Source organism: Spermophilus citellus (assembly GCF_964194105.1).
Source record: "Spermophilus citellus genome assembly, contig: SCAFFOLD_351, whole genome shotgun sequence".
In the NCBI taxonomy this organism is placed as follows: domain Eukaryota; kingdom Metazoa; phylum Chordata; class Mammalia; order Rodentia; family Sciuridae; genus Spermophilus; species Spermophilus citellus.
Genome location: NW_027673084.1, coordinates 217,376 through 232,666, shown reverse-complemented (window position 1 = coordinate 232,666; position 15,291 = coordinate 217,376). Strand labels below are relative to the sequence as shown.

The window sequence follows — 15,291 nt, the reverse complement described above, 5'->3', positions numbered from 1 at the left end:
CAGCGTTAGCAATTTAGCTAGACACTGTTTCAAAATAAGAAATAAAAAGGGCTCAGTGGTAGAGTATTCCTGGATTTGAACCTCAGTACCACACACACACACACACACACACACACACACACACATACACACACATTATTAGTCTAAAACATTTGCTTCCTTTATTTTTAATAGAATTCACTTCATTGTAAATATACATAATTTAATTTTTAAATAATGTTTGAGTTTGACAACTGACTCACAAAGTTTTACCATTAGCTCTCTGAGCTGGTTCTGAATCTCCACTGATCCCAGCTGGATCCCAGCCTGTTACTTTGTTCATGAGCTTCAGGTAAACAATGGGTAGGAATAATGAATGCATTATTACCTATCTGAATGTGATTTGTGACCCAGAGATGCACACAATAGCTGTGAGGCAGCTGTCTGATTAGCAATGGTCAGCAGGTCCTGCTCGATAACAAGGGCCATAATCCAGTGAAATAGATGTATAGAGCAAGGGTCCTTGGTCAGTCAAGTTTTCCACAGAAGATAGCATATCCAAATTAGTACAATGTGAAGAGTTTTTGAGGAAAAGTCTCTTTACAAAGCTATGGGCAGGTATAGCGAAACCATTATGGATGCAGCACACCCCAGCTCTAACAGTCCAGGCCTCCATTGCCTCCAGGCCTGCAGGTGCAAGCATGGATGATGAACCAGCAGCCAGAACCTGGAGACAGAGAGTTGGAGAGAGAGATGATGATAATAAATATTGATCTCAGTCTCCTCTTTCCCTGCATTGGTTAGACCCAACCCAAAGACAGAGGGCAATGGAGCCCATTGTTCAACTTCCTAGAGGTACTGAGCAGGGTGGAAAGAGGGCGAAAGGGTCTCAAGGGTCAAAAGACACAGTACTGACCTTGGGTAACTTGCTGCAGAGTGGACACCTTGCCCTTCATCTTGGGCCTAAGAAAAGGGCCAGAGAGTCTGGTTTTGGAACTTTCCACCTTCAACCTAAAGACTCACCCTTTTTAGGGTCAGGGGGATGTCTGTGTAGGTATACTGCTTTACCTCTTATGACCAATACATCTGGAAGAGGTTCCTGCGATAAGGAAGATGAGGTTTGTGGAGCGGACCCAGGGTCATGTTCCCTCCCACCTTCTCTGCCTAGAGTCATCACCAGGGACTCCTCTCTCTCTCTGCCACGCCAGTCCTAGCCCTTCATCTCAAGATTCTTCAGGATCTATTTCTATGGATAGTTGCAGGGAGCCCTTGTGTATAAGCTGAGAGACTTGGGCTGTCCGGATTTCACATTGTATCCTGAGAAGTTACCATATCCTACCACCAATTTGAATTTTCTCATCTGCAAAACCAGAGGCTTATACCAAATGCTCATGATTCTAAAGAATACCTCTGGCTAGGAATGGTCTAATCTAAAACGGAGTTTAATCTCTAGGTTATTTGCATAATGACAAGCATGTCTTTCCATAGCCAGGAGGTGGCAGCAGAGTTCTGTTTTGGAGGGGGGCTGTAGGCCAGGATACGCCCTGCTCTTCAAAGCCCTACAGTTCAAAGTCCAAGTTTGGTGGCTAAGTATTACTGCTGAATAATCATAATACTAATGACAGTAATAACACTGACAATAGGAATAGCAGAATCATCATCATAATTGTTAGCAAAATAGCAACAATTTGGGCAGTGCTGCATCACAGAGGAAACCTTTTTTGCATACCATCCCATGGGAACCTTGTAAAAACCCATTGTGTAGATAGGTAACTATCTACAAGCCCCATGTGGAGGCTCAGAGACATTTCCTGACTTCCCCAAGGCCCTCTGGAAAGTATAGATGTACCAGGACAGCATTCAAGCTACGTTGCTTTCATCCTGTGCACTCTCTAACTCAGTGGCGGAAGACCCAAGGCCTTTTGTAGAATAGTCAGGGGTGGGCAGAGGAACCCAGTTCAGGCTGAGGGCTTGGTCCTGGTTCCCTGCTGCCCCTAGAACTTGATGTGTATATGCTGGGGAAGAAAAGTCCTGACAAGAACCTCATCTTTATTCCCTTCTCTTTCTTTCAGTTCCCAGAAAAAAGAAGAAGAAGAAATGAAAATTTGTCTTTAGATTTATCTTTAGCTACTTATTTCTCATCCTGGCATACCTAGTGTCTAGGCATGAAAGGCTCATTCATTCATTCCCTCATCCCTTCATTCCACAGTCAGAAGAATTCTAATGACATAAACAGGCACTGTGAAAGATGGGGAAATGTTCTTTCTCTTTTAACTTGGAGATATGGGGGCCAAGAGCTGACCTCTGGGGCCAGGTAAATGCAGAAATATTTAGGAGTGGTTTGTTCCTAGGGATCTGCTGGTAAAAACTGAGGGTGGTATTTGAGAAAATGGAATTCAGATTTGGTTTGTTTAGGTTGTTGGGGAGGAATAATTCTGTAGGATTTTTTTTAATGATCCCCAGCATGATGTGTTCACTCCTCCCAGAGGAGACCTCTTAGAGAAACAGCCAAAGTCTCAGACTGTTGTTCATCTGGATCCCAGTCTCATAGGCCAGGAACTTCCTGGTGCCATGGTCTCAACCTTCCTCATCATGATAAAAGGTTATCAGAGTGTTGACCACGTGCCAGGCTGTAGACCAAGTGAACTTCCTAAATATTTTTGCTTACTTCTCAAAAAAAAAAAGAATGAAAGAAAGAAAAAGAAGGGCTGGGGATGTGGCTCAAGCGGTAGCGCATTCGCCTGGCATGCGTGCGGCCCGGGTTCGATCCTCAGCACCACATACCAACAAAGATGTTGTGTCCGCCGAGAACTAAAAAAATAAATAAATATAAAAAAAAGAAAGAAAAAGAAAAGAAAGAAAGAAAAAGTAAATTGTTACATTCTATTTTACACAGTGAGGAAACTGAGGTTTTAAGCCATGAAGTAACTTTCCCAAGATTACAAAGTTAGCAGGGAATACAAAAGGATGGAGACTCTGGCAGTGCTGGACCCAAGGATTTTACCATTTTAGCACAGGCAGAAGGAAAACCCACCATTGTGAGATTCTGTGCTGTGCAGGGAGTCTGCAGAGTTGTAATCTCATTTCCTTCTCAAAACATTGGGCAGGTCATTACTCTCCTGCAACAACTCCAGAAAATGATTTCAATACCTGCTTGATCTCTTGAGAGGCATGGAATAGAAAGGAGAAAGACAGACATACGGATAGTTAGCATCCTACAAAATTAATTCTGTGTCTTTGAAATGATATAATTGCTCTTATTGGGAGGGCCATGGGGTGTCAGGAGTGCTGGACTAGGGACTGCAATCTGGGGGACTTTGAGGATGTTGTTGCTCCCTTCCAACTTCAGATTCCTTGACTGTAAAATAAGAAGATTTAAAAGATAATTTCTGATGAACTCTCAACAATGATGATGAGAATGATGGTGATGATAATGGTGGAGATGATGGCGATGGTGATGATGGTGATGGTGATGATGATGATGATAGTGGTGTTGATGATAATGGTGGTAATGCTGTTGATAGTGGTGATGATGGTGATGGTGATGATGATGGTGATGCTTTTGATGGTGGTGATGATGGTGATGCTGTTGATGGTGGTGATGCAGTTGATGGTGGTGATGGTGATGATGATGGTGATGATGCTGTTGTAGTGGTGGTGATGATGGTGATGCAGTTGATGGTGGTGATGCAGTTGATGGTGGTGATGATGGTGATGGTGGTGATGCTAGTGATGGTGGTGATGATGGTGATGGTGATGGTGATGGCAATGGTGATGGTGAGAGTGATGCTGTTGATGGTGGTGATGCTGTTGATGATGGTGATGATGGTGATGGTGGTGATGGTGATGGTGATGATGATGGTGGTGATGATGGTGATGGTGATGGTGATGATGGTGATGGTGATAGTGATGATGATGGTGGTGATGATGGTGATGGTGATGGTGATGGCAATGGTGATGGTGAGAGTGATGCTGTTGATGGTGGTGATGCTGTTGATGATGGTGATGATGGTGATGGTGATGGTGATGATGATGGTGGTGATGATGGTGATGGTGATGGTGATGATGATGGTGGTGATGCTGTTGATGGTGGTGATGATGGTGATGGTGATGATGATGATGGTGATGGTGATGGTGATGATGATGATGATGGTGATGGTGATGCTGTTGATAGTGGTGATGATGGTGGTGATGATGCTGGTGATGATGGTGGTGATGATGGTGATGGTGATGGTGATGATGATGGTGGTGATGCTGTTGATGGTGGTGATGATGGTGATGATGATGATGGTGGTGATGATGGTGATGGTGATGGTGATGGTGATGGCGGTGATGATGATGGTAATATTAGAGGCAAGTGACTCTAGAACTATTTTCTATTACCATCACTTCTGCCAATCCTCTTCAACTTCCAACTTCACTGTGTCAAAGGCATTTGGGATGAGCTGGTGATGAGATGAAAAAGAGGATCTAGAGACCAGAGAGTAGGGATGACACAAGATATTAGATGACAGTGTTTTTATTTTAGTGCCTAGTACATAGTAAGCCAGTGCTTAAAACAGATAAAGGAAGTTGGGAATTCTTTAGTATATGCACTGCTAAAGTGAACACAAGGAAATTATGGATTTTTAACACAGTTTTATTGAGACATAATCCCCATATCATCCAACTCATCCATTTAAAGCCTAAAATTAAATGCCTTTTTGATGTATTAAAAGTAGTATATGCATGACCACAATCAATTTTAGAATATTTGCACCCCCCTATCACCCACACACACACACAAAAACCCTACACCCTTTGCCATCCCCTTATCCTTCTCAATGGAGCTATGATTCTTTTTTTTTTTTTAACTAGTAATTGAACTCAGGGACACTTAATCACTGAGCTCCATCCTCAGCCTTTTTTAGGGTCTCACTAAGTTACTTAGGGCCTCAATAAATTGCTAAGGCTGGCTTTGCACTTGTGATTCTCCTGCCTCAGCCTCCCCAGTTGCTGGGGTTACAGATGTGCATCACCATGCCTGGCTGGAGCTATGATTTTTACTGTGACATCCACCTTACAAGAAAAAGGAAATTGATGCTGAGAGGAGAATAACTTGTCCAATGCCCCACCACTGCTGTGTGACAGCATCAGAATTCCATAAGAATTCCAGGTTTGCCAGAATCCAGAGCCCACACTCCTGAACACATAGGTCAGTGTGATCAGTGAGGAAGCTCAGGTTGGGAGAACATAAGTGACCAACCAAAGGCCATACAGCTACAGGTATCAGGCAATCAGGTCAAGGCTCACATATAATCTTGGCCCCTACTCCATCCACAATGGTTCTTCTTCCATCCTACTTTCCCCCTGAAGGGCCAGAAAATCAGCATAATCATGATCAGCAGGATCTTTAGGATCAGAGGAGGGGATGGGGGAGGCAGACGGGAGGGGACTGAAACTAACAGAAACTTCTATTTTGTTGGGAAGAGAAGATAGCATCTGGGCCCAGCCTCAACCCAAACTTTAAAAGTTAACAATTCTCTGGGTCCAGCTACCCACTTTGCCTTTTGGCCTGGGAAACCCGAGGAAGATCCATACAGGATGGACAGAAGTTACCCTAGCCAGAAGCAGGAGCAGCGTGGTCTCTAGGTCCCTACCTGTGGTTTTCTCTTTCTTTCTCTTTTTTTTCTTTTCCCAAAGCATTTGTTATTTCTGGAAGTGAATGAGTTCAACAGGGTCTGCTACCTGCTCATAAATTAAGGGGAACTGTGGGTGGGCATGGGAGACTTGTATAACACAGCCTCTAATAGGCATGTGATGGAAAATCAGAGTTGTTTAGCACAAGAGCACTGGCCTAGGAATCTGGGATCTCCAGGGCCTAGTTTTCACTCTGTCTTGGACAACTATAGTTAGAACCCTTAACCTAATGGACTCTAGTGTCCCAATCTGTAAATTTAGGCAGAAAATGGAAAATTGAACTTTTGAGAACTATGAATTCCTGGGAAGAAAATGTGCTACAGTTATTTGAAGGGGTCTTTCCTTTCTCCAAGCATTGTTCATATTTACTAAGGTATATTTATAAATAGAAATTGTATATATTTCAGGTGAACCCAGGGCTTCATATATGTACAATAATTATAGTCACTATGCTGTACATGAAGTCTCCAGAAATTATTCATCTTGTGTAATTGAAACTTTATAACCTTTAATCAACATTTTGCAGTTCCCCCAACTCCCAGCCCCTGGCAACCACCATTCTCTCTCCTTCGATGAGTTTGACTATTCTAGATTCCTCATGTAGGTGAGATCACACTGCCATCTTTTTTTTCTGCACCTGACTTATTTTACTTAGCTAAATGTCCTTCAGGTTCATCCATGTTTTCACAAATGTCAGAATTTCCTTTTTTTTTTTTTTTTTGAAAAGACTGAATAGTACTCTACTGGGTACCTATACACCATATTTTCTTTATCCATTTATGCATCCGGTCACACTGAGGCTGTTTCTGTGTCTGGGCTATTGTGAATAATGCTGCCATGGACATGGATATGCAGATTCCTCTTCAAGATCCTGATTTTCTTACCTTTGGGTGTCTATCCAGTAGTGAGATTGCTGGATCTTAGGATAGTATTAAAAAAAAAAAAAAACTTTTTTGAGGAAATGCTATGCTTGCTTACTTGTTTCCTTTCTTCCCCACCCCATTTCTTTTGGGAGCTCTTTATCACTGAACAACATCCCCAATCCTTTTTACTTTTTGAGACAGGACCTCACTAGGCTGCTGAGGCTGGCCTGCACCTTACAATCCTGCCTCTGCCTCCTGAGTCACTGCAACTCTAGACATGCACCATTGTGCCCAGCTCAATACCATCTGCCACGATGGCATACCAACTTATGTTATCCTCAACGGTGCACAAGGATTCCCTCTGCTCGACATCCTTGGTATGATATTTTGTCTTTTGTTGTTCCTTTTCTCTGTGTCCTTATTATCTTTTGTTTATTGTAGTTATTTTTTTCTCTTGCTGGTAATAGCAATTCTAGTAGGTGTTGGGGTGATAGTCTTCATTTTGGTTTATTTTTTTCATCTTTAATTTTTTTGTGGTGCTGGAGATACAAACTGGGGTATAACAGATGCCAGGCTAGTGGTCTAACACTGAGCTACACCCCAGCTGGGTCTTTATTCCTAGATGTTTGTGCAAGCTGGTAATTTAGCTGGCAGTGGGGTGGCTTTTCACCTTTTTTATGTGGATCAAGGAGGCTCCTCCTTCATATCCCTTATATTTCTTAATATTTACAGTAGAGCAGGTAAGTCTCTAAAAATCAGCCCCACAGAAGAAGAATGAACTCCCATGTCGCTATCAATAAATTTAGAGAGAAAATGGAAAACTGAATTTGCAAAAATTAAGAATTCATAACAAACACAGCCGAGCCAGCAATTGAAGTGTTTAGGAGAATTTATTTCTCATGTATTTTCCCTCCACTTTCCCAGAGGTGTCCCATGGCAACGAGCCTCAGGAGGGCCTCATTCTTCCATCTTTTGTAGGAGATAAAAAATAAAATGGACACAGGAAATGAGTCAAATTCAATGGGAGGCTGACCATTGCCTTCAGGTGGAGCAGAAAAATGGCATGAAGAAGAGGCTTCGACTCTCTTTGCACATTGCAAAAAACAAACCAGTCAAGCTACTAGACATAGGACAAGTCCTCTAAAAGCAAGGAGCTTCCTGGACAGCATCTCCAGTGACAGAGAGAGACAGGGGCAACGTGTCTGTCTCCTTGTGTCTCTGGGCTTATTCTCCCAAGAGCCTGGGAATTGGGAGTCTCTGTTGAAATAGTAGCATCCGTGAGTGCATGAGCAGTAGCAGGGGTGAAGGGGACCCACAGGGATCCTCTAAGCTCTCCCCGGGTGTTCTATTGGTCCCATAGGTCTCAGAGGTCTGCTCTTACCTGGCCCCCCACATCTCGGCTCTTGGCCCTCAGCTTGTTGACTTGGGACTCGGCAATGTCCGCCCTCTCCTCAGCCTCCTCCAGCTCATGCTGTACCCTCCGGCACCTGGACAGCTGCGTGTTGGCTTGTTCCTCCTGAAGGGGAGATGGAGGTATAAGGTGACGGAGCCTCTCAGTGTGACTCTGGGGCTCCAGGGAGTTTGAGGACCAGGAGGCTGTGGGCCCTGGATTACTTGATAACAGGGAGGAAAGGTGGGCTGAGTTCTCTAGAGCGTGAGGATGAAGCTCCCAGTTCATGGCCATGTACACTGGGCTCACCTTGCAGGTGCTCCAAGCCTCCACCCATGTAGCCCTGAACCCCTTCTCTATGCTATCTCACCCGCAGAGATTTTTGGAGGAGACATAATTCTAAAGTTCTTCTAAGACACCAGAAAGTCTCAGAGACCAATGGCTCAGGTCCCCTTTGTCCTATCATTCTACCCAGTACCAAGTGACTGGGGCGGGAGCATGTTATGGATCCATTTGAGGGTTATCTAAGGGTTCCTGGCTTAAGTGGCCTCCTAGGTACCCCTCCAGCCTTGCCAGTCTTGGTGGGACTGCACTAATCCAATGTGTATGATCTCTCCCTCCATTTAACCAATTCAAATATACTTCTTTGAGGTGAGTCTGGAACTGTCTTCTAGGCAGGAAAGAAAAAGGGCAATGGGAGAAGTCATCTGCTTAGACATTTTTCTAGGGGAGAATCCTTTAAATTTTATTCCTCGTAACACTATTTGTGAGAGAAGCTCTGCATGCAATAAGAAGGTTCTGGAACTGGGGTCTGAGCACACCTTTTACTGCCCCATGGCCCCTGCTGCCTTACTTTATCATGAATCCTGGCTACCTTAAATAGCCATGCAGGTTTCACCTCTGGGGTCAAGTTAAGGCTGAAGCCCTTGCCAAACTGGAGGGATCCAGAGGAAGGGGCATCTTTGCCAATCCTGGCTCAGTTGCCCAGCTCTGTGTACATGTCAATTAAGTGTAGGAAAATCAATTAAGTGTAGGAAATGCTACATGATAGACTATCTCTTCCACTGGGGGAGTTAATCGCAAATTACTTACAAAATCCGAGAAACTCTTGAAGTAAAGCAACCAGTTTAACTTTGTTTAACCCAGAGTGTTCCAAAGTCTATTTCTATAAAAGAAAAAAGCTATCCTCCTCCTGTCCCCAGCTTCCTGTCATTCACATCCTCCTGACCTAAAGCCACAGAAGATATTTTAGAAAACACTGGGTTCAGCTCATCCTATTTCTCTCCTGTTGGTTTCACCTCTCTGATAAAGGGGCAGATCCACAAGGATGAGAGGGAGTGGTGGGAGTGGGGAGTGGGGGAGGATGAGAAGACTGGAGGAGGTGGGGAAAAGGATGTAGGGTGTGGCGATGATGTGCATTAAGATGAGGTGTCTCAGGGAAGGTGGAGGGGGTGGCGGGTGGGGTGGTTAGGGAGAGTTTGGGCCATGCAAGGCCAGTAAAGTGAGCTAAGATGCAACATGATGGACAGAGTGAGTCAGAGTGGGATGGGATGGAGTGAGGTAAGTAAAGGTTGAATGTAGGGAATGGAGGTGACAGTACAATGTAGGGGATGGAGATAAGAAGGCACAGAGGTGGTGGAGGTAGGGAAGGTAAGCCAGGGGAGTGAGAAGAGGTGGCCTATGTTTATACTTGCAAATGCAAACTCAGGTCAGACCCTCTGCGATGATACTAAACAGGTACCTGTTCCCACTAAGGATTTGTGGAGGCATACAGCCAGGTACGTGGGTATTCCTGGGGATCTCCTATACTCACTGCCTCCTCTGCCTGCCTCTTGTAAGACTTCACTTTGGACTGCAGCTTGTCCACCAGGTCCTGGAGCTGGAGGATATTCTTGCGGTCCTCCTCAGCCTGCAAACAGAATATCTGTGACAGAGTCCCACCAACCTATGGCTTCTATTTATAGGGTGTGGCCCATGCAACATTCACTGAGGTTTTGGAGACTCCACCTGGTAAGTCATTTCCTTGACTTTGCGTTCATATTTGTGGGCCCCCTTCAGAGCTTCTGCTCCCCACTTCTGCTCAGCGTCCAGCTCGCTTTCCAACTCTCGTACCTGGGTAGGTGAAGAAAACGCAAGTATGAAGTCAGAGTTCCCAGCCTTCTTTCATAGACTCACATGCCAGGCATTTTAGGATGAACTCCAGATTCCCTAATTAGATTTTGCAATAGGACATGGGAGCTATTTTTATTCACCAGGATACCACTAGACCATCAGTGGCTTTGTGTAAATTCGAACGAGATGTCTTCTTTGGGCAGAGGCAGCCCATGTGCACAGAGCTGGGCAACTGGGCCAGGATTGGCAAAGATGCCCCTTCCTCTGGATCCCTACAGTTTGGTGAGGGCAACACAGTCTGGGCTTCAGCTTTAACTTGGACCCCAGAGGTGAAACCTGTATGGCTATTTAAGGTGGCTAGGATTCCTGATGAAGTAAGGCAGTAGGGGCCATGGGGAAGTAAAAGGCGTATTTTTGGTTTAACCCAGAGTATCCCAAAGTCTATTTCTATAAAAGAAAAAGCTACCCTCCTCCTGTTCCCAGATTCCTGTCATTCACATCCCCCTGACCTGATGCCCCAGAAGATACATTGGCAAACACTGGGTTCAGCCCATTCCATTTCTCTCCTGTTGGTTTCACCTCTTTGATCAAGGGGCAGATCCACAAGGATGAGAGGGAGTGGTGGGAGTGGAGGAGGATGAGAGTTCTAGTTGATGGATCTAAAGCAATTCAGTAACCATCATGGAGTCTGATGATCATCACTTAGGATGGAAATGATCCTTCCAGCCAGTCTACCTCAAATGGATAAAACTAGATAAAGTGTGTGAAAGTATTTTTAGAAAGATAAAGTACTGCACAGGTATTGTTAATGTCACAGTTGCTTAGGCCTTTTCTGAAGTCTGAAAGGGAGGAGCAGTCATTGAGAACTCAGTTCCTCAATGTGGTCCTAAAGCCACAACCCAGTAAGATCCAACTGTGGGTGGAACCCCAGTGGCTGCAGAGGGGACAACTCTGGACTTGGAGACTCATTGGATCATCTTGGAAAGCTCCCAGTGGAAACTGTTTACTCTGGAAACCCTTCCAAAAAGATCCTCACACCCTCCACTTCATGGTCCCTGCAAACTGTCTTCTATCAGGCTCTGCAAAACTTTTTTTTTTCCCTTGAAATTGTTCTGTAGGTGTATGCAAGGTTTATGGAACTCAGTTAACTGGGCAGCTGGGATTGGAGGACAGTCAAGGTGCCTCACCAGAGATGGGGTGGCCTAGGGCCCTCAGCCAATCCAGAAATCACAGAACCACAGAGGGCAAGAGGGTCCTGATCCTTCCCTCCTTAAGGGATGTATGAGAAGGGTATGTCTAAGCTCCTTTTAATGGAATAGGACTGGAAATAATTGCAAGTAAACACTTAAGGAATTTGAGAGGAAGTTCTAAATTCTCTGGTGGGTTTACTTTTGTCTACAACTTGTTGTTTTTAGCAAAAATTTTAAAAAATCCTTTCATATTTAAATAAACTGTGTGCCTGGTGACCACATCCTTGGGAGGTTGGTATAAAGAAAGATGGGCTTTCCTGCTGGGAAAAGTTGTTTCCTTTCCTTTTCCTCCTCCTCATCCTCTTTCCCTCCCACTCTTTCATTTCCTGTCTTCCTGGGACAATAGAGATCTATTAACAACCTCCTTCTAACTTCCTCCTCATAGCCCTTTTCTAAAATGTCAATTGCTAGCAGAGCCCATTTTTTAAAAATGACTGAAATAAACCATCACAGGTCTAAAGGGAAAATCAAGCAGTAGAGGAAATGAAGAGAATAGTCAGCAAAGAAACAAAACAAATACAAAAGAAGCTTCCAGATAAAATACAAATAGGACTTTCAGTGTTGGGGGGGGGGGCGGGCCAATCTTTTCTGGTGCATTAACATGGAAGAAATACCAATTGCTCTCCTTTTGGGATGGAGTGGGAAATACACCAGAATCACAGATTACATTTAGAAACTTAGAAAAGTTGGGAAGAGAAAGAGACCTAGGAGTGGGAGACAAAGGGAGACTTTAGACTACAGGATGGACCATCATTCATCAAAATGAATCACGGTCCAAAATGTAAATTATAATGAAATGTGTATTTTTCTGATTATAAAGTGAGTTTTTCTCATTTAGGTGCATAGATCTGAGTCTGCATGAAAAACAGAAAATGAGTATTAAAAGACATCATCCCACTACAGATACTAAGGTATTAGCATATCAAAATGTACTTGTGGCAGGTTGTGGTGGCACACACATGTAATACCGGTGGCTCAGGAAGCTGAGACAGGAAGATTGTGAGTTCAAAGCCAGCCTCAGCAAAAGTGAGGCGCTAAGCAACTAAGTGAGACTCTGTCTCTCAGTAAAATATAAAATGGGGCTGGGGATGTGGCTCAATGGCTGAGTGCCCATTTGTGTGTGTTGGGGTACAGGGAAAGGTCAAAGAGAATATGTAGAAATTTGGCTCACAGGGACTTTTAGAAATAGTCCCAAAGCTATCTTTTCAGTCTATCAGCAGCCACTTTTGTACCAGATAAATTTCTGGATCATGGTTTTGCCTGAGGCAGCTGAACTGGATATCATTTCAAGAGCCAGAATCCTCTCAAAAGAACTTACCCTGGCCTCCAGTTTCTGGATCGACTTCTTGCCACCCTTCAGGGCCAGCTGCTCAGCCTCATCCAGATGGTGCTGCAGGTCCTTCACCATCTGTTCCAAGTTCTTCTTCATCCGCTCCAGGTGGGCATTGGTGTCCTGCTCCTTCTTTAGCTCCTCAGCCATCATGGCGGCCTGGTCAAGTTCACAGGACATATTAGTGAATAATCCACCTATCCCTTCCCAGAGCATATGGATGATGCTGTTCAAGTTGGTCTTGTGCATCAAATTGAATCTCCCCTAACTTACTGAGGCCAGTTATCATGTTCCATTTTGCCTCTTTAATGACTCCAGGAAGCCACCACTAACTGTACTCATAAGGAGATGAAACCTACTTGTCATGCCCTGGCCTGGAAGCCCCCTTTCTCCATTTCAAACAGCATCTGAAAAGAGAACAGTGCTTACATCCGTGATGGCCTTCTTGGCCTTCTCTTCTGCATACCTGGACTCCTGGATGGAGTTCTCCACCTCTGCCTGACACTGAGACAAGTCAGCCTCCAGTTTTTTCTTGGTATTTATCAGGCTTGTGTTCTACAAGAAAAATGAGATATCAGTGGTAAAGGTTTTATTTGAGCATATGAAACAATCGAAAAGGAGGTGGTCGGGTGGGTTAGTAAATAACTTATAATTATGTTCCATTTCTTGTTTTTCACATGGGTGGTCTGTTAGGTATGATTTCAGCTTCAATTGAATAGAAAGTCTTGAAACATATCCAAAACTAAACATCAAAAAAAAAAAATTGAGTCAATGATAAAGGTGGAGTTTTGAATATTTAGGATAGATTAGTCAATAAAAGGCAATGGAACAAGGAAGTTGTTGATAGATATAACTACACATCACATGAAAAATAATCCTAATAATCAAAATGTACCTTAGATAGAATTGAAAGGATAATAACAAACTAAAAAATATTTACAACATATATTATGGAAAAAGTATTCTCTTCCTTATGATATAAATAAGATGAATCAATAAAAGGGGCAAGGAGTACAAGTAGGAAAAAACACACAGGAAGAAATACAACATACAATAAAATGATGAATCGATTCACTTTGCTAGTAATAAATACTAAAATTCCCAATGAAGTATGCTCCAACAATAAAACTGATGATGATTCAAGAAATAATAGGGACTTTTCAGAATTGGTAGAAAAGAGCCCTCACATCATTTTCTAATTGGAATAAAAATTGAGACAACCTTGTTAAAGAGCAATTTACAATGTATTATGAATAGCTTTATTGTTCTGACCCTGAAATTTTATTTCTAGAATTTTATTTACTTCCAGAAATATCAAGACAATAATAATAGTAGATGTATATGAAAATTTAGTTATGAGCACATTTGTAACAATGGTCTTTCTAATCATAAAAATTTTATTGGGAACCATCTAAATTAACCAACCACAGAGGATTGATTAAAGTGCCATATTATAGCACTGTAGTAGCCTGTTTTCCCGACATTAAAAACCATATCATATATGTCATGATCATTGTATTGTCTTGAGCAACCAATAAAAAAAACACCATATCATAGATGATTTAAAGAGGTAGAAATAAGTTCATGACACATTATTAAATGAAAGCAATAGGTTACAAAAGATCAAACATAGTTTTATCAAAAATGTGTTTATGTAATTCACAAGGGCCTAAGAATAAGATACCCTGAAATGTTAACAATATGGTTGATTTTATTTCTTCTGTGTGTCTGCTCATATTTTCTGTTTTATAACACAAGCAACTTCTTAAAACTTTCATAAAAATGGTTATTTTGAAAGAAAATCCTAATATTCTCAGATTTCAGCTTAAATGGTATAGGCTAAGCATGTTAATTCAAACACATGAAATCTTGAAATCTGAAAAGGATCCAAAATTCAAAACCTCTCACAACCAGTGGAAAATTCCACACTTAACCTTATGTGATAAGTCATTGTCAAAACTCAGGCACCCTAAACAGAATCTATAGAAGTCCCTTCAGGCTATGTGTACCCAGTGAAAATAAAACAAAATGAGTTTCATGTTTAGATTTGGGTCCTATCCCCAATATATCTTATTATGTATGTGCCAATCTTCCCAAATCCAAAACAACCTGAAATCAGAAATATGTCTAGTCCCAAGTACTTTTGGATAAGGGCTACTTAATCTGTACTTCCTCTGTGAAGCCTTCCCCAGCTGCTTTAGGCAATAATATGATTCGTGCTTGCTCTGAATTCCCTTTAACATGCATGACCTTTTGTCTTTATCTTTGGATAAAAGAAAGCTCAGGAATCTGTCAATCAAGAGTTCAAGTTTACCTGGCAGTTTTAACCATTACTTTGGGAGGAGTAGGGCCTGGGCTCTACTTGCTCCCATGATGAACCTTGAGCAGAGGCACGTGGAGGAGGTAGTGCAGAGATACCTGGGCTTGCGGGAGGCCCTACCTGCGCTCCCAGTGGACCTAGAGCCTGGCGCAGGCGGACGCACCTGGGAGTGCAGCAGCTGCACTCGGTCTCTGGCATCCAGCAGTTCTTGTTCCGGACAGCCTGCGGGTCCTCTCTGTTTGCTCCAGGGCCACCTTCATCTCCTCCAGCTCTTCCTGCAGGAGACCATTCCTGCGTTCCACGATGGCTAGCTGCTCCTTGAGATCCTCATTGGTCCTTACAGCATCATCCAAATGCAGCTGGGAATC

At 43.1% G+C, this 15,291-nt stretch overlaps 1 protein-coding gene across 1 annotated transcript in view; it reads right to left on the bottom strand.

Moving 5' to 3' along the window:
- Positions 1 to 228: 228 nt before the first annotated feature.
- The window catches only part of LOC308640130 (myosin-13-like), a 67,131-nt gene continuing 52,068 nt past the window's right edge, over positions 229 to 15,291 (bottom strand). Inside the window, 11 exon segments of the mRNA XM_081312151.1 lie at positions 229 to 706; positions 896 to 942; positions 3,014 to 3,337; positions 4,363 to 4,449; positions 7,903 to 8,037; positions 9,725 to 9,820; positions 9,919 to 10,023; positions 12,592 to 12,762; positions 13,033 to 13,158; positions 15,087 to 15,137; positions 15,139 to 15,291. Of these exon segments, the coding sequence (XP_081168277.1) occupies positions 4,405 to 4,449; positions 7,903 to 8,037; positions 9,725 to 9,820; positions 9,919 to 10,023; positions 12,592 to 12,762; positions 13,033 to 13,158; positions 15,087 to 15,137; positions 15,139 to 15,291 (882 nt within the window). The 3' untranslated portion in view covers positions 229 to 706; positions 896 to 942; positions 3,014 to 3,337; positions 4,363 to 4,404.